Below are 18,283 nucleotides of genomic sequence, written 5' to 3'. Positions count from 1 at the left end.
AAACTGAATAGATAAATATATCTAGGCTACCCTCTGCCGTTTTCAAAGCACAATGCAAAACTGTGACATTTCATTCACTGATGCACTTCAGTCGGCAGCACTAAACCCAGAAGCGCATATACTTACTTGCCGGCAACCCGCCAAAATAAAAGCCTGCTGATTTTAAGTTTGAAAATGATGAAAATTCATCTTTTAAAAAAAGAAGTAAATATTAGCATTTTATTTTTAAGTTTACTATAAAATAGTTGTATTTGTATTTAATACTGCCTTTTTTATTTTAAAATATAATAGTATTATCACACTTTATTACTTCGTTTATTATTTTATTTAAAAAAAAAAACTAAAATAAAGTTCAACAATATTATCACTACGATTACTTTATTTTTTTTATAGTTGTATTTAATGGGCCACACTATGTGCAGTGTGAGGACCAAACCAAATCCCCAGGTTCTCTTATGAGAACCAGGCTAAAAAACTTATGTGCACCCCTGTATATAGTTGTTTTGTCCAAAGATATTACATACAAAAAGATATTACGCACAAATATGATTATAGTTGTATTTTTTCCCCCATATACTATAATCTTTTTAGGGCAAATCTGATAAACGAAGAAGGTGATTATTTATTCGAAACAGCAAAGATGAGAACTACGAAATATTTCACTGGGATTGTTTTATGGCCAAACCCTACCAGGCACATTGAGGTTCAGGTAGCGGGAAGCACAGTAACTGGTTCAGGAACAACGCCACCCACATACATGACTGCCACTGGCTGAGCAAATGGGCCAAACCCAGATCAAGGCCCCTCCTTTGTCCTGGATTGACCCTTAGCTGAGATAATCTCTGACATACAGAAGCAGAAGCTTTGCTGCCAAATAGTGGGTCTGCATGATAGAGAGAGCAAAACAAGATATGACTGAAGGTGATTAAAGCTCTAAAAACTGAAGACGTCAAGTTTATAAGCAAGTAAATTTCATTCACGTCATAATAGATTTTATCTACAATTTATGTCAATTTCTCAATATATTTTTTCTCAAACCAAACACCTGAGACAGATGTTGAGTAAAAAAGGGATCAGAGATACCATTAGGATGGGCTCTTCTCCAGCTGAGTTCCCCGTACACCAGTCCCAATAATATGGCCTGCAGTAGAGGATGACTGGGCTTTGGTTTACAGTTGTTCATCCAGAAATACGTCACACACACAGGAAGGCAAAGATGAGGGGGTAAAGGCTGTAAAACACTGTCCATCACACCGAGTGTTCCCAACAACACCTGCAGCCTCACTTGTGTAGACGCCTATAATAAAAAACCAAAAGGCAATTGGTGGAACAATATACAGACAATATTTACATGCAGAAATAGTTTCTCACCTTGTCAACTGCTGCAAGAGTCAGCTGTGGCACACAGTTGGGTCGGTGAGCCTCCACTGTGTTTTTCTTGAGATTAAGTTCTTGTCTGTCATACTCATCAACACATGGGATGTCACATTGCTGTCCTCCTTTACCCTGAGATTGTCTTCCCCTTCCTCTTCCTCTATCGGTGACTCCCTGTGGCGTCTGACTATCCTGTCTTCCCTTTTCAAGCAGAAGGCTGTAGATGGTCTTTCGGATACTCAGTGAGCTTGTATGACTGCTAGGCAAATGACTATTCTCCACCTGTGCAACCAACAGAACCTTCTGGTGTACAAGCACATCCAAGACAAAGGACGACAGCCTACCTGATGCAACCATCCTTAAAAGCCATTTGGGTTGAGAAACCAGTGCTGCTGGGAGCCCCTGGGCATCTGGAAGTGCAGGTTGGGGACTTGAGAAGTATTGAGCCAAACTGCTACTGTGAGGAAGCTGGTAGTCCTGCATTCCTGCGGAGAGCTGCGTACGTAAGGTTCCTTTCCGTTGTTCACCCAAAATCTCCAGGACTTCGTCCAGAGCATCTACTAGGCTGGTAAACTGTGACAGCCAGAGCAAAAAGCCCTCGACTCGAGGACTGGAACTTCGTCCATACTTCCGACCGGAGGGTGCTCTTTCGAATTCCACGCGGCTGAAAAAAATCTCGGTTATTTTAGCAGGTGTGTAGTCGTTCCCGATGACAACAGCAAATAGAGGGAGGAGCTGCTTGTTCATGTGGTTGAAATGTGAGCAGAAGCGGTTCACGGTGAAATGGCGTGCAGGGATGTAGCGTTCTGTAGCCATACCGCTGACGTTATTCCATTGGAAGAATGAAAACGGTAGGTAGCCACCTTTAAGGTCGAAGATGTAGAAGTCACTGTCATTGGTCAGAACTGGACATCCCCAGTGTTTGGCAAGAGAGGCTATTTCAAAATCAGCTTCGGAAATGCATTGAACTAAAGGTATGCCAAGCTCTGAAAGGACCTGTTTGAAGACTTCACATACAAGCAGAGGGAGAACGCAACCGTGCGATCCTCGGGAAAGAGCATTAGCCTCTCGAATCTTGCTTTGGGCTCTTTCCTGTAGTGTCTTGAACTTCTTGTCTGTCTGGTCCATTCCACCATCTAACACGACGAACGGCTGCACGCTGCATTCAGAAAGTGCTGCAAAAAATTGTCGAACCAACACCACAAACGTGTCGTAGTCTCCACCCCGTGCCTGATCCAATCCAGAGTTGAAATATAATCGAAAATATAAGCTACACCCATCAATCACAAGGCGGCAGTCTCGCAGTCTCATATCTGTGAAGAACTGACGATTTCCTTCCACAAAACTCGTAAGTCCGTGAACCCCCATGATGCCACAGAAATGCTGCAAAGAAAACATAAAATATTGTTACTGCTTGTTTTTGCTGGAAATTTAATGAACCAATAAAATGGGACAGTGAATTTTCCCCCATTCCCCAATACTGGAAGATTCTTAATAACAACCTGTATGTGTGTGTGTGTCTTCAAGACAGTAGCCATGCATCTGTGTTATGTCTTTTTTGTTATTAATTTATACTCATTTAATCAATCATAATTATTTATCTTTTAATAATTTTTATTTTATTGCTTATTATTTTACTTACTGTCCTTGTGTTTTTATTGTTGTTTAGTCTGATGATTATGTGGTTTCAAGGGACATTTGTCTTCAACAGTTAGAGATAAAAGAATGTCTCCATTTCAAGGTTTTAAATGCCACATGATGATGTTGTGAAGCAGTAATTTTCCACTGATTTTGTTTTGGTATAATAAAACTTGTTGGATTTGTGCTGGTCAGACAAAGTCCAGACAAAGTAGGGATGAAGTTCAGACAAAGTCTGAGCATTGAAACATATGCAACCAAGATTCAATAAACCCTGCTCAATTTTTATAATCATTACTTCATCTCCTGCTTCCTGCTATTACCTCTCAGGCTGATTGAAGACATTTAGTTAATACAGTTTTGAGTATCAGACAAAATGCATTTTTGTTAACTGGTTTTGGGTATCTGGCAAAACTCTGCAACCTGGTTTTGGATACCAGACAAAACATATATTTTGATGGGATCGGGTAGAGACTGGAATAAATATTTCTGGCATAGAGATTCAGTTTAACATTTTTGACATAGTCGGCATGATCTAACAACACTATAGGTGCGTTCGACTTGAAGCACGGCTACAGACGGCAGTCAACGAGAGTAGCCGCTTGCAGTCGAGGGTGGAGTTGAAAACGGAGCCGTCAAGCCGGACACTTTCTGCTCCCGTTAGTGACGCTCGCGCGGTGTTTGCATACTCTATCACAGATGAAGTGAATTAAATGCAATATTTGTCAAATACACAGACGTTTCAGAAACGTTTTCATGAGCAACAGAAACACTTTTTATATACTGCTTAATACAGCGCCATCTGTTCAAGAATAAAGTTCAACGTAAATATGTACTATTTAAATACTAATAAAGTGGGGATATATATGCTTTCATGATAAACGTGACTCAATATAACATTGCGACTACAGTAAAAAAGCTTTACTGTTCTAAAAACACAAATTTATGAGCAGTATTGGATTTGAAGATGTTAGAAACACAGGTCATTGTTGTCATGTGGTGAATTTGACCAATCGTGAAACAGCTGTGTCGTCATCAGCACTCCTGCAGTCGCTCTGAAAAAGCTGCGCCAGCTGAGTCAGCCGGCTGCTCTCGAAACACTATCGCGGTACTTTGATGCCACACGTGACAGTGACGTGGCGTCGGCGCCGGTTCAAGTCGGACTAAATTTCTAACCGACATGCACTGCTTCAAGTCAGCCGCCGATCGGTTTGCGCGGCGCCGCATGAAGTCGAACGCACCTTATGTAATCACTTGATTACATGTGACCTACTTCAGATACAACTTTACCTTCTGGTCATGTGTCCTTTGGCCTACAATCTATAATACTGCAGAATGTAGACATATTTTACATGGCTAGATTTACCTGAAATCAGCATATTATATATGTATATATATAAAATGAAAGAAAAATGTCATATTAATGAAGTAAAGATGCTTGATAGTTGAAGTCATAATTTAAGTAAAAAAATACAGTGGATATCTACTTAAGAATTCCCTTTGTAGATCAATAAACTACCGGGATGTCAATAAGTGTGCATTTAAATTGTAAAACTATTTATTGTGCTTATTATGTACTAAAGACATTTTAAGTTTCAGCCAATTATCAAGTTATTTTATATGTCTGTAATTCACTGTAAATAACTTTTGGAAAGTTAACCCTCTACCGCACGCATTATGATAGACCTATAGAAAAAAATATTTGACTCTTTTTCTTTTCGAAGAATGGCTTAACTTGAAGTGCTGTAAAAAAAATTTTGAAAAAAATATTATTTTAAGGTACTTTATGATATGTTGCCATACGGCAACAGCATACAATAGTGGATCTAACTTAGAATAAGTGTAAATTGACTTATAGTTCATATTTTTCCTCAGAAATGTTGTTTGTGTTGATTCAATTGGTGCTATTATAAGCACGGACTGGTCCTTGTTTGTTACTGACGTTTTAGTTTGCTTTCAGCTACTACCGACAAGAGACGGCAGTCTGCCAGAAATCTCGCCACAGAAAAAAAACTGCATGTCATGTGACTTACCCAAAGCACATCATTGGCTAAACTAAGGTCTTCTCTTTCCAACAAAAAAAACGAGAATGTTCTCTTAAAGAGACAGTGGCAAGGAAATGAACACAAAGACCATGTTGCCATATGGCCACACCATACGGTAGAGGGTTAATGCTTTACAACAATTACCATGTTTTTTTTTAACATGCTTAACCTTCAAATAATATGTTTTCTGTACGTTTGGAGAGGTTAACGGCAATATTGTATTTTTTAATGGCTATTCTTTCATTTGATGTGTTCAGAGATATTCTGCTATTTCACGACCTATAACGTTTATTGAGGAGTGACTGCATAAGGCGGTGTCTGTCTGCACAAGTTATACATAAACCAATAACAGTGCTGTCCATTTTATAAAACAAGCACCACTGTAATATCTAAATAGCACATTTTGTTCCAATATTGAATCTTAAGCAAACATCTCTTACTTGATTTACTCACCAGTGTGTTATGCACCTACTGTTATGCGCTGTATATTCTTCCTTGTAGATCCGTCTCGTGGTTCATCATTTGGGCGTGGCAGACTATTTCAGCGCATTAGCGCCACCTATTGTAATGGAAGAGTACGCTGTTTGTCCCGCTGTGAAATATCAAAACTGCCACCATTAAACATTGGAAAGCGCATTTATTTGTAATTATTTAATCCTTACAATGTATGAAAGGATAACAAACCTGCAAACCGGCTTATACAAGTTTATACAGGAATTTAATATGCTAGGGGAGGAATCAAAAGACAGTAAAAGTCATACATCGGAAAATTAACATTCGTGGTCAAGTTCCAAGACCAAAACGCGATTGGTTCTCCCGTGTCACGTGACCGACGCGATGCAGCGGCAACCGGTCTCGCTTGAAGCCAATACGGAAGTGACTAAAACTGACTGTGAGGCGGGGGAATTTTTTTATAACTCATCTGTTTAAATTATATTAAGCCTTAAAGTTCTGCATAATTAAGGGCTTGAGTGACAGGTGGTGACAGACACTTGAGTGACAGGTGGACTGCCGCTCTGCTCCAGAGTGTGAAACTCGCTAGACTGTGTGAAACTTAAAAAATGGCTTTAAAGATTTTTATTTGTCCAGAAAAAAATAACTATGGGTAGGACACTGGAAATCTGGCAATTAGATGTTTTAATGAAAATGATCTCAAACTTGATTTTTACCGCTATTGTGAAGTTATTGTAGGTACTTCGCCTTTGCACTGTCTGCAAAAAGTGAGATGTCACGCCAAGGCAAAGGCAGTAACTTCCACATTATTATATACAATATTTGGGTGCTGATCACCATTTACAGATTCATTATAGTAACATCTGTATAAAATCTAGTGATCATTGGCTAGGCTATATAACATGTAATGTGATTCAGTTTTTTTTTCTGACCGTAACAACCAGACAAAAAGTTAAACGTGAGTGGATACCGTTTTGCAACCAATTTATTTGCAATGTTCGCTAACATTAAAGGATGCAAGACATACTTAGCCTATTGTTTTTACATCGAACTGAATGAAAATAGCTTAAACTATAAGATCTCCTTTGTGTATTACAGAATAAAGAAAATGGGTTAGTACTCCATGGTGGTAAGTAAACGATGACAAAAAAAAGAGAGAAAATAAATAATATAAATGAATAAATGAGATATTTTTTTGATGAAATAATACTATCCCTTTAGGACAAATAGACAGGAATATGAAAGCCCATTTTCACCAGATAAGTAAAAAAAACATGCTTTGGTAAATCATAATTAAGCATAGGCTACTAAATCATAATTGAGATGAAGTGGAAACTGACATAAGAATTAGTAATGATGAAAAAAAGGTAATTATGAATATGAAAAAATAAAAACTGAAAAAAATAAACTTCCATTAATACTATTTATCTAATAATTTGGAGATGTTATCATATTAATGATTTAGTTTGTCATCATTTTAATTCTCATAATTATTACTGTCTCATAATAATAACTTTTTGTGCCATTTTTTTAAATGCTCTTCTATACAGGAACATAAATAATAAGTAAAGCATCAAGCAAAAGTAGTTTGCATTTATGTGTTTATTCCTTTTATTACGTCTTTGCATTGAGAGCATCATGTGCGTTTCAAATAGAAATTCCATTTACTTTACTTAGTTTTGTTGTGTTCCTACAAAATGATGTTTTTATTCAACGCTACCCCTAATGCAGCAGTACAGCAGACCTGTCTAAATCACACACACATACTCACTCTCTGATTAACACAAGAACTATCACTCTTCCTTTAACATAATATACACACACACACACGTCATATGTAAATAATAATTAAAAAAAATACTTCTTGTGTTGAGCTCAATTGGAGATGTTATCTCATATTAATGATTTAGTTTGTCATCATTTTAATTCTCATAATTATTACTGTCTCATAATAATAACTTTTTGTGCCATTTTTTTAAATGCTCTTCTATACAGGAACATAAATAATAAGTAAAGCATCAAGCAAAAGTAGTTTGCATTTATGTGTTTATTCCTTTTATTACGTCTTTGCATTGAGAGCATCATGTGCGTTTCAAATAGAAATTCCATTTACTTTACTTAGTTTTGTTGTGTTCCTACAAAATGATGTTTTTATTCAACGCTACCCCTAATGCAGCAGTACAGCAGACCTGTCTAAATCACACACACATACTCACTCTCTGATTAACACAAGAACTATCACTCTTCCTTTAACATAATATACACACACACACACACGTCATATGTAAATAATAATAAAAAAAAATACTTCTTGTGTTGAGCTCAAAAGGAAAGACACATCTAGCTTCCCAGAGAGCATGAAACAGACTTGAAATGCTATGATTCTTCGGCAGTATGCATACATCTCTGCGGAATACATACAATACAACACATGAATAAGGTCACAGAATATGAGGGTAATATGTAGTGCCTTTATATGGAGATCAATAACCAAGAGTTTTCAAATTGGATTCGTCCCATGTTGGCGTAACATCGTTATCTGTGAAAACGGCATAGAGCTTTAAACAAGGATTTAACTAAAACACAAAATGACTGACTGACATAGCTGGAGAAAAAGCTTTAGACAGGTCCAAAAAATGAATAAACAACGGAAAAACAGACACCATCTGTTCATTACAGTAGCATCAGATTGAATGGCAGCTGTATCGGGGGCAGGCTGGTGAAGAAGAGTTGAAAGGATGTATAAGGAAGGACCAGAGATGCTTAATGGCCAAACTGGGCTGTTGGTGAAGATGCACTTGTTATTGGGCGAATGAGTGAAGGTTTGAGGGAAGATTATAAATAATAGGCTCTGTGGTTTTATGTAAGGCTCCAGAGGGTTCAGGGAAAGGGCACAGGATGTAAGGACACAAGGTGCTCGTGGTTAGATAAATGGGTGGACAGGGTCAATGGCATTGGGACCTGTAGTTTTGTTTTCATACTAGAGCAGAAAAAACTGTTGGACAAATGATGCGCTATGATAAAGGAGAGGATGAGTATAAGGAAAGAAGAAGTGTGGGAGAATCCTGAGCTGTAGAGACTGTCGTCGGGGTGGCTGGTTTGCAGGACAGTGTGTGAGGGGTGGCTCGCTCTGTGCCTGAGTGCTGCTGAGGGGGCTGAGGGGTCCTCGGGGAGAGCTCCAGGCTGCCCACAGAGATGCCCGAGTCCGTGCTTTGGCTGCGGCCGCTGGCGGTGCATGGGTCCTCGTCGGGCTCCGCCTCTTCCTCCTCCTGCAGCCACTGAAGTTCTGACTCCTGCAAGGGGAACGACCGGCATTCCCATGGCAGCGCAGCCTGCAAATGTAGAAGAAGATGATTCACCGGGGTTTATTATATGCATTTATATTCTCTAACAATGTAAAGAATATTAAGCATATATATATCTTTCAGGATGCACAAATAGCCCCCAAAAGAAGACTCAAGGATTTAACGATACATGGAGAAATAAATGTTTTTGAACTACAGGATGTTCTTCCAACTAAAGTGCTAATTGACATTGTTACAGCAATAATAAAGTTGAAAAGAACATTAAGTCCTCCTCCTCTCTCTCTCTCACACACACACACACACACACACACACACCTGCTGTTCATCCTCAGCCTGGCTGAAGGGATCCTCCGTTCCAGTACAGAAGGGACTGCATGGCGAGACGTCTCCTTCTGCAAAATGACTTTGCCTGGAATCTGGAGAGCCAGGTGTCTGCTCCAATCCCCTGGAGCTCTTCCCATCCCCATGGTAGGAGGAAGAAGATCTGAGGGAGGAAGTCAAGCAGTGACCACAGCGTCCTGCAGTTTGACATGCTATACGCCATCTAAAACTATTTTAAAACTACCCACTGTTTTATGGCCACATATTAATTGAGAGAGTGCATGAAATAGGTGTATGTGTAAGCTTCAGTACCAAACTACCCTTTATACATCTGTAAATTTTAACCTACATTCTTGAAGTGCAAAAAAAGTACATGTGCAAGTTATTTGTTAACTACACAAATATATATTTTATGTAAAAGTCATGATGTGACATTAACCATTAATGCAATCTACTTCTAACTTCTAATGCAGAAATTTGAGGTCTGTAAGATTTTTTTTTATGGTTTCTGAAAGAAGTATCTTATGCTCACCAAGGATGCATTTATGTGATCAAAAATACAGTAAAAACAGTAATATTGTGAATTATTATTGCTTATTTTTTATTGCTTATTATCTTTAAAATATTATATTTTCTGTTTTAATATATTTTAAAGTATAAATTATTCATGTGATAGAAAAAATTATTTTCAGCAACCATTACTCCTTACTTTTTCAGGATTCTTTAATGAATAGAAAGTTCAAAAGAACAGCATATTTTAAAAATAAAAATCTTTGTAATATTATGAATGTCTTTACTATCAATTGATCAAATTGAATGCATAATTGCTGAATTAGAATATTATAATTTTTTTAATTATATTTTTATACATTATTTTTATATTTTATTTTATATTCTTTTTGTGTTTTTTCTTTTATGTCATTTAATATTTTATTTATTTTTGGAATTTGTTTCACCCTCATAAGCCTTGTGGCTTAATATGTTGAAGAATGTGCCCTAAAAGCTAAGCTAGCTCTAACCCGTTGAGTTTATTTAATGTTCCAAACATACAGCATTTTAAAATATTTAATTACAAATCGATCCCTGTTGTTAAAAAACATTATTCTGACAGCCGTTTAAATATTCTCCATCACATATGCCTCTCACACACAAATTTCTCTCACCTGCCCCGGCGACGTCTGCGAGCCCAGCTCCCCCACCGACTCCTTTCTCTGCTCTCACACACTGCATGGCGGCTCAGAAACACAGCGTCAGAGAGATCCTCCACCTATGCAAACATTGCAAGTATTGTCATACTAATACAGCGATAATTTTGAATGGTCGAAAAAAATCGAGACAAAATACCAGGTATGTTTATGAGAAAGCATGTAAAGAAAAAACTTGTTAAAGGAATACAAACCTCTTCCTCCTCATTGTCCAGCCCTTCCCCATTGGGCTGGTACTGTGTGTTATTGTAATTGAACAACAGGGCATGTGCCCCTTCCTGGTTATTAGAGAGCCCTGAGAGAGAGTCCAGCTCCCTCCAGCTAAACACACGACATAGGACACATAGTTACACATTTTTCATCAACAATAGTGCTAGACTTATATATCAGCCAACGATAATATAATGTAAATACACTGTATGCTTATGTAACTAGACTGGCTCTAGTTTGGAATGTACCAGTACTACTTTATAAACGATAGGTCACAAGGAAACAGTGGATACTTGGCAATGTGTTTGAATAATTGATGGGAAATTACTTGAAACCAAAGCCACTTTGCACAATGGCTATCTGACAGAAGGACCACAGGAAGTCCGACGCATTAAAGCTAAATGTTTATTACGTAATCGCTCATTCTTGTTGTAATATTTTTGAGTAAATACATATTCATTGTAGTGGTATTGGAGGTCAGGTTGCATTATCTGTACCTTGGGGTGATAATTTCCTTGTATTGTAATCTTTGTACACGTGCTCCTAGTCCAGCCAGGCCCAAAGGCATCACCAGGTTGTCGATGTCAAATGAGCATTCTGCTCTCCTCCTTCGCAAAGGCTGAGGAACAAGAGAGAGGTTTAGGAAGCCATCAACAACACATAGAATTGTGAGCTGCTGACATTTTGCTTTTTTTAACCAGATGTACCTGAGTGGGTGTGTCTGTCATTGGGGGTGTTGACGGCAGAATGGGCAAATCTGGAGCTCGTGGATGAAGACAGTTGGCAATAATCACACCCCTCTGACTTCTGCACCCAGAACCACCTACAAAAGCAATTTTGTTAACTTCTTGAAAATGGTAAAAATGTTTTAATCTTTTTGCTCAACAAGGTTGCAATCTGTTTCCACAAATTCTTTTAAACAGCATTTAATGTTAACACTATAAATGTGTTTACTGCTGAAAGAAAGTATTCATTTCTTTAAAACAAAAAAACTTTACTGTTACCTTCAAACCTTACCTTCAAACATTTGAACAGTAGTGTAATACAGTATATATATACACTGTTTGTGTGTGTGTGTGTGTTGATATAAGTGACAATATATATTTCACCCACCAGGTGTGTTAAATAAAGGAGGCAGTGTGTTGGGCGGACGAGGACAAACTAGTCTCCTTCTCACTCTCCCAACTCGTCCCTGGCCCCGTCTCCCTGGCCAAGAGGACGCCGATGACATGTCTGTCCACTGTAGTGAATTATGAGAGTGGTGCCCGGCCAGCGGGCGTATCCCACAATGCAGTGCAAGGGGTGAATCTGCAATGGAGGAAATTCAAATCATTACAGTAAAAAAAGTAAATGTGATGGTAAGTATTTGCTACACTTATATCCACAGTGGCCCACACACCCTATAAAGTTATATAAAAAAATATATATATATATTACTTTACTATATATATACACATTATATTATTATTTTTTAATATTATAATTTAATATATATTTTAATAGATTTAGAATATAAATAAAGAAGAAAATTCCACAAAAATTTCAGCGCAATTGTAAAGTGAAAGCCACACAGGATAACTTTCAAGGACATCGATCTAAAAGGACCATTTAAACAGTTTGTACTGTTGAAATACAAGCTAAATATAGATGGATTTAAATAATATACAACTTTACACAATTCTGTGCTTACACACAGAAAACAAAATAACAAATAATCTTGAGATTATACAGAGAGAATATACAGATTTCACCTGATGGCATTGAGAGGACAGGGTGAACGGACATATCGAGCCAGGTCTGACGCATCCACAGACGCTTGTCTGAGGGGGAGCGAGAAGTACCACCACCACATAACACACACACAGCCGGTGGTTCACACCAGCACTGTAACGAAACTGTCTGAGAGGGACACACAAATTCAAGAATTCAGCATTGTGATTCCTGTTTTTTATCTTCTCTTCAAGGCATCATTCAAAATGAAGAGCAGCCAATAATAATAAAAGTTACTGTGCATAACAGAAAAGAAGCAGCAAGGTCAACTGTCTTCACCTTTGACCCCAGCGCTGTGCAATCTTCCAGGCGAACGAGTCTGTGACGTCGTTGCCGGAGTAACGGTCGAACCCGTGCGGCAGAAGGTGGAGGACTGGGCACGGTTTGTGGAGTGGTGGTGTCTTCTGTCTGCCACTTCCTGTTAGGATCACCAGCAGAGGACAACCTAGGGGGTAGTGCAATAGTACATTAAGTGTCAAATCCAAAAATCGACCAGTGTGTGTTTGTATGCAAGTTAAATCGTAGACTGACTTGTAGTTGTGTGACGCAGAGGAGGGGTTTGATGCTCTGAGGGGTGTGTCAGGGACCGAGCAAGTGGACCGAACCTGGATGAAACATCAAAAATACAAATGAATCAAACCACCCATAATAACACAAAAATACACAGATGGACACCCAAAATACCTTTCCCTGTCGAAGATGCGTGTAAAGCTCTGTCAGCGCACGGATCCGATACTCAAGTTCTGATACTTGAGTCTGCAGCCACACCCACCTGCTGCCAAGCCACGCCCTGCTCTCCGCCCACTGCCATTCTTTGCCAGTGACACTGAAAGAAAAGAAACTAAATATTGAGTAAATGCATAAAACCCATGATCTTGGCGTTGCTAGTGCCATGCTGTACTGTTCAAGCTACAGGAATGCAAAAACATTGCCCGAGTGGACCATTTTGGAGGTCCTAAAAGAATTGAGGATGAAGCTTCTTCTGACCCATTTTATTCCCAACAGCCTGGCGTGAAATGGCTTTGTAGCCTCCCAATATGGCAGCCATGAATCAGCAGCCATTGCAGCATGTACACTGCAAAGTACAGTGGTGATTCAAAAGGCAACACCAACATGCAATGACTCATCTAAAGCTTTTCTACATATGTGCATGTAGGTGTACATGCATGTATATACAAGCAGGCTGAGCACTTAAAGGAATAATCCCCCCAAACTGAAAGTTGTCATGATTTACACACCATCATGTCTTTCCAAATCTGTACGCATTTCTTTTCTCTGCTGAACACAAAAGAATGTATTTTGAACCAGTTTTGGTTCCCATTGACTTCCATTGTATGGACAAAAAATACTGAAAGTTTTACACAAAAGAAAGAAATCCATACAGGTTTGGAACGACATGAGGCTGAGTAAATGATGACAGAATGTTCATTTTTGGGTGGACTATCCTTTAACACTGGGTTATCTTGCTCCATCTTGTTCCTGGGCTTTTTTATCTTTGGCATCTCATAATGGAGAAAAACATTACTTAACTCTGGGTTAAGAGATCTTAACCTGAGGTTAAGCATAGTGTTAAAAGCTTACATTGATTTTATTGGCAGCGGTCTAAAGCGACGTCCCCCTCTCTCCAATCCCTCATCTTCCTCACTGACACTGTCACCTCCTGAGCTGCTGGCCGTGTGGTCCGAGTCCAGGGTGCTCTCTGCAGTCCGGAGGATCTCGCTGCAGCTGCACGCCAGCCTGCTCAGCTCGGCTGAGTTTCTGGATACAGCACTGGGCCTTCTGGTGCAGCTCAACCCCAGGCTCCTGTGTAGGCCATGCAGCTGCTGCATGACATGCCTCTCCACCTGCTTCACCTGTATGGCCTGCAGGCGCCGCCAGAGGTGGTCGGTACGACCCTCCAGCTCTGCCTGCCTGCGCTCGGCTTCACCCCTCACCACCTCTATTTGCTCCGTGCTGGGACCCTCAGTCCCATGTGCATCAATGCCCATACCTGTACGGTCACACTTCTGTGGCTCTGGCTCTGTCCCGTTAGGAGGCCCACTCTCAGACTGAGAAGAAGTGATGGAGAGGGCACACAGGGGCTTTTTTACGCAATCACGTAGGTCGGGCTCGGCTTGGAGGGAGGATTGCAGTGAGAGGCTATTGTGAGGGGCACCATTTCCGCTGACCCCGTTGTTATAGTGGGCAGAGCTGGAAAGAAAGGAGCGCACCCTGTACAGTCTGACGCGCCCCTTCGCCGTCCTGCATGTGGGCAGCTGGGCACTTTCATCAGGCGGGCACGCTGCGAAATTCATTTTTTGGGCCCCGGTCCTGTTTTCGCAGTGGATACGACGTAAGGACGTGCGCCTGAAAGTCTCGGCAGTGCTCGCGGAGCTCTTCACGTGAGCTTCACCATTGGAACCGACGCGGGCCGCGGCGTCCGAGCTGCCGCAGTACGTGCCCGAGAAACACACCCTCTTGGAGGCTCGGGTGAAACTGCATCCCCGGCGCTTGATGACCGCGGGCTCGGAATTCCCGTGACCACACCTTGCAGCGACTGTCAACATCGCGCGCTCGGTCTCGGCGTGAGCCGTGTGTCCTCGTCGGGCTCTCGCGATGCGCACCGGCGGCAGTCTCGCGCTCGCTCTACGCTCGTCCCTTCTTGTTTTAGCGCTCGTGAAACACCGCAAGCCAGCTCCTTCGTGATCAATATTAATGGTGTTATCCTCGCCCGCTCCAGTGCTTTGTCTACAAAAACGCCCGCGTCCTCCGCCGTATTCCCCCGAATCCGCGCATTCGTCTCCCTCCCGTGTGATATCAGCAGCGCCGTTCGTAAAAAACCCCTCCTCGTTCATTTTCTGGGCCAGATCCGCATCGCCGGAGGTGGCATCGTCCCATTCGCGGAACGCCTGGGCCTCTGCTACGCTGCTCTCCCTGTCTGAGCTCCGCACTGGGGCAGCGCTGGTGGCTGTAGCCGCAGCGGCCGAGCTTCCGTCACCGCTGACGGGCTCACCGCAGCCTCCTCCCCCGCAGCAGCGGCTGGCGCTATGCGGACACCCGGCCCCGCAACTCTCCACTCCAGGCCCGGCTGCACTAGCGCTCATTTTATTCCGATTGCAGTAATAATACATCGCTGTGTCGTTGGCATGGCCGGTTGTGACATACACCGAAGCTCCGTTAACGTCTTTTTTCCCTTTTCGTAAGGAAGACGGGCTTCTCTTTTCACCCGCCTTGCCTTTCCCTGCACTGTTGGCTGTCTCCAACACTCCCTATTCGCACTGAGCATGCGCCATTCACTGGCCCGTCCTTCAGTAAAGAATTAGGGGTATTTCAAAAACTAGTTCACATTTTACGTTTGCCACATGTCCTGGGTTGATCTTAATTGCTTGTAGTATTGAAAATAACTATAGATTTAAAAAAATATAACACTCTTTATCTGTTTAGCATTTAAGTTTTTAAGGACACATCACTTATCTCATGCAGGTTGTCTGAAGGTCTGGGTTGAAAAAATAGTGTTCAAGGGCAGCTGCATTTCGACATTCATAACACTGAAAACAACATGAGATGGACCCTTTTTAAATTTCTCCAATCTTGTTATATTTGTATATGTAGCAGCAATTAAAAAGAAATAGAAATAAAAAAATATTTAAGAAACTAATATATATAGCAACAATTAATTTTTTATTTATTTAATTGCCTCTCTCTCTCTCTAATTAATTTCGTTTAATTTCAGTGTTAAGATTTAGTTGCAGTGTTGAAAGTTGAGTATGACTGCTGAATAAATGTTTTGCCATCCTAATCTTAAATATCCTACAGATGACCGTTTATTGTTTCCTACTACTTTCTGTAGTAATCTGACGAAATAATGGTAAGTACGTAGTATGTACAGTGTGTAGTATGCAGCAGGCGTTGTTGGCGCCTTTTTTGGTCTGACCGCTAGAGGCGCTGCGGAGGCTTCAGTCATTCTGGGCAGCGAAGGCTAATGATTAGCATGTAACAATGGCTACTACACAAGCGCTAGGATCTGCCGCTGCGGGACCTACGACGAGTCAAGCCGGTTGCAGCTCTTCGTTGAGCCGAAGAATGGACGGTGGACCATGCTGTAAATTCTGGGAAAGCCCGGAAATAATCTCTCAGTTGGAAACGGTTCGCAGTTGGATTGGAAAACATTATAAAAAGGTTAGCGAGCTAGATAGCCGGAGGACCCCATGTATGATGTGGTTACCTGAAGGTTTTTTTTTTTTTCTTTACAGACCTCTCTGGTTGTCTTGCTATTTTAGTGGTTTTCTGATTCTTATTAACGCCTCAAACTGCAAAAGTCTATTTTATGTGGTAGTATTTTGTCTGTTTGCCTCATATAATAAAGGAATGAACAGCTAACTCCACAGAATACGGTCTCAACGTAATTGACATTACAGAAGTAACAACTTTCATTCTGTGTTCATTTTAACGGTGAAGTTATGTTTATATTAAGCTCCACAACTCCACCGTTTGAGTCAGCATAAAATAAAAGACTGCTTTCTTTGTAGTTTCCACGTGACGCGGTGTAAGTGTTGATGTTAGCAGCATGCTAGCAGCTTTAAGTTTGCAGAAACAGGTTTGTGGTCAAAGGTATTTGTTTACACGACCTGACTGACACACCCTCCTCTCAGTGCCATGGCATCCCTGTCCACTACCCACTGTAGGTAACACATACTTTGATGCATCTAAAGTCTTAAACTGTTTAAATGTGTAAACCATCCAATAGTACTAGTACAGTATGTAGCAAAATCCATTGAAGTGAAAGCTCTTAAACACTCAAAAGGGTATAGGCCTCTTTGCAATTGTTGTCAGTTTTTGTTGCAATTTGTCATGCAGTTTTAAAAATACAGTATTTTGTCCCCCCCTTTTTAGTATGTACAGACTGATGCTCCCTCCAGAAAGTCTCTGTCTGGGCTGGTCATCCAACTGCTGCAGTTTCAGGAAGATTCATTTGGCCGGCGAGCAAATAACCCAAGCTTTACAAAACTCCCAGTGAGTTGCTGCTTTTCCTCTTCTTTCTCTGACAAACAATCCATAAGCATTTTTATTCCTGTAGATTTATGTACATCCATTTTCACTTCTTACCTTTTTGATAGAGTCAAGGAGGTAATCATCACCACCACACTCAGATCAGTCATAGCATGACGCATAGTTTTGCAGAATTATGAGTGATCAGTTGTTTCACCCTTGTTTCTTTGTCCTCAAGATGCGCATTAAATATCGAATGCGATTTATCGTGCAGCCCTAGTAAAAACCGTAATATTGTCAAATATTATTATAATAATGATTATAATTTAAAATAATTTGTTCCTGTGTTAGCAAAGCTGAGTGCCCTCAGGCAAAGTGTTTTCAGGACCTAAGGCCAGGCGGTGCTCTCTGTCATATTCTGGGATCAGTGTACAAGTTCAAGACAGAACAGGGCTGGTTAGTATTAATGCTAAATAGTGCTGGATGGTATAATGGAGGAAATGTGTATTTGTTATGCATTTGAAAATCTCTTATGCTCACCAAGGCTGCGTTTATTTTATTAAAAATACAGTAAAAACTAGGGCTGCATGATAAATCGCATGCGATATTTAATGTTAATATTTTAACGTGCGGGCTTTCACATGGGATAATTGTCTCTCATTTTAATTTTCAATTTTACGAGTTTGGGTTGCTGCGCCTGAATCTAATTTTTGATTTCATTATTCTGATTTTCCACTTCTCTGTTTTGCGCTCCCGGTTGAACCGTACCAGCGGGGGGTGGGGATGTGGATGTATTTACCCAGAGCGCTGTATGTATAGGCCCTATGCCTGTGGATTGGCATGTCTGACCATACAATAATTTATCATCAGACCTCCATTAACTGTGTGACTGCACGTTAACAACCACAGATTTTCTGGAAGATGTGTGAGTGGAGTGTGCTTGATGATTACGAAAGTGTAATCTGCAGGTTAGTAGAGGAGCTGGGATACACAT

General features: G+C 40.6%; 3 protein-coding genes across 3 annotated transcripts in view; 1 reads left to right on the top strand and 2 right to left on the bottom strand.

The window, feature by feature from the left end:
* Positions 1–641: 641 nt before the first annotated feature.
* Positions 642–5,587, bottom strand: LOC107710346 (protein asteroid homolog 1-like). The gene is made up of 4 exons (XM_016515098.1): positions 5,511–5,587; positions 1,372–2,757; positions 1,084–1,297; positions 642–883 (listed from the first exon to the last, which is right to left on the bottom strand). Exons 2-4 carry the CDS (start codon positions 2,740–2,742, stop codon positions 687–689), a joined length of 1,782 nt encoding a protein of 593 aa, XP_016370584.1. The 5' UTR covers positions 2,743–2,757; positions 5,511–5,587; the 3' UTR covers positions 642–686.
* A 1,952-nt stretch (positions 5,588–7,539) lies between these two features.
* Positions 7,540–15,618, bottom strand: LOC107710345 (KAT8 regulatory NSL complex subunit 1-like). Its single transcript, XM_016515097.1, has 12 exons — positions 13,903–15,618; positions 13,006–13,147; positions 12,853–12,926; positions 12,601–12,766; positions 12,303–12,450; positions 11,665–11,859; positions 11,259–11,374; positions 11,049–11,170; positions 10,536–10,662; positions 10,300–10,403; positions 9,131–9,299; positions 7,540–8,842 (listed from the first exon to the last, which is right to left on the bottom strand). Exons 1-12 carry the CDS (start codon positions 15,429–15,431, stop codon positions 8,525–8,527), a joined length of 3,210 nt encoding a protein of 1,069 aa, XP_016370583.1. The 5' UTR covers positions 15,432–15,618; the 3' UTR covers positions 7,540–8,524.
* A 659-nt stretch (positions 15,619–16,277) lies between these two features.
* LOC107710344 (SWI/SNF complex subunit SMARCC1-like) overlaps positions 16,278–18,283 on the top strand; it is a 24,892-nt gene continuing 22,886 nt past the window's right edge. The window contains exons 1-3 of the mRNA XM_016515096.1: positions 16,278–16,479; positions 17,194–17,313; positions 17,660–17,745. Of these exons, the coding sequence (XP_016370582.1) occupies positions 16,300–16,479; positions 17,194–17,313; positions 17,660–17,745 (386 nt within the window). The 5' untranslated portion in view covers positions 16,278–16,299. The remainder of the gene's footprint in view (positions 16,480–17,193; positions 17,314–17,659; positions 17,746–18,283) is intronic.

This window comes from Sinocyclocheilus rhinocerous, unplaced genomic scaffold (genome assembly GCF_001515625.1).
Source record: "Sinocyclocheilus rhinocerous isolate Xijiao unplaced genomic scaffold, SAMN03320098_v1.1 scaffold897, whole genome shotgun sequence".
In the NCBI taxonomy this organism is placed as follows: domain Eukaryota; kingdom Metazoa; phylum Chordata; class Actinopteri; order Cypriniformes; family Cyprinidae; genus Sinocyclocheilus; species Sinocyclocheilus rhinocerous.
The sequence above is the reverse complement of the archived record's forward strand: the minus strand, read 5'-3'. Positions and strand labels throughout refer to the sequence as shown.

Coding starts and splice junctions, on each gene's coding strand:
- LOC107710346 (XM_016515098.1), bottom strand. CDS start 2,742: ATGGGGGTTCACGGACTTACGAGTTTTGTGGAAGGAAATCGTCAGTTC. Junction 1,298..1,371: donor CTCTTGCAGCAGTTGACAAG/GTGAGAAACTAT, acceptor TTTTTATTATAG/GCGTCTACACAAGTGAGGCT. Junction 884..1,083: donor GAGAAGAGCCCATCCTAATG/GTATCTCTGATC, acceptor TCTATCATGCAG/ACCCACTATTTGGCAGCAAA.
- LOC107710345 (XM_016515097.1), bottom strand. CDS start 15,431: ATGTATTATTACTGCAATCGGAATAAAATGAGCGCTAGTGCAGCCGGG. Junction 12,927..13,005: donor CGCATCTTCGACAGGGAAAG/GTATTTTGGGTG, acceptor TGTTTCATCCAG/GTTCGGTCCACTTGCTCGGT. Junction 11,375..11,664: donor TCCTTTATTTAACACACCTG/GTGGGTGAAATA, acceptor TTGCTTTTGTAG/GTGGTTCTGGGTGCAGAAGT.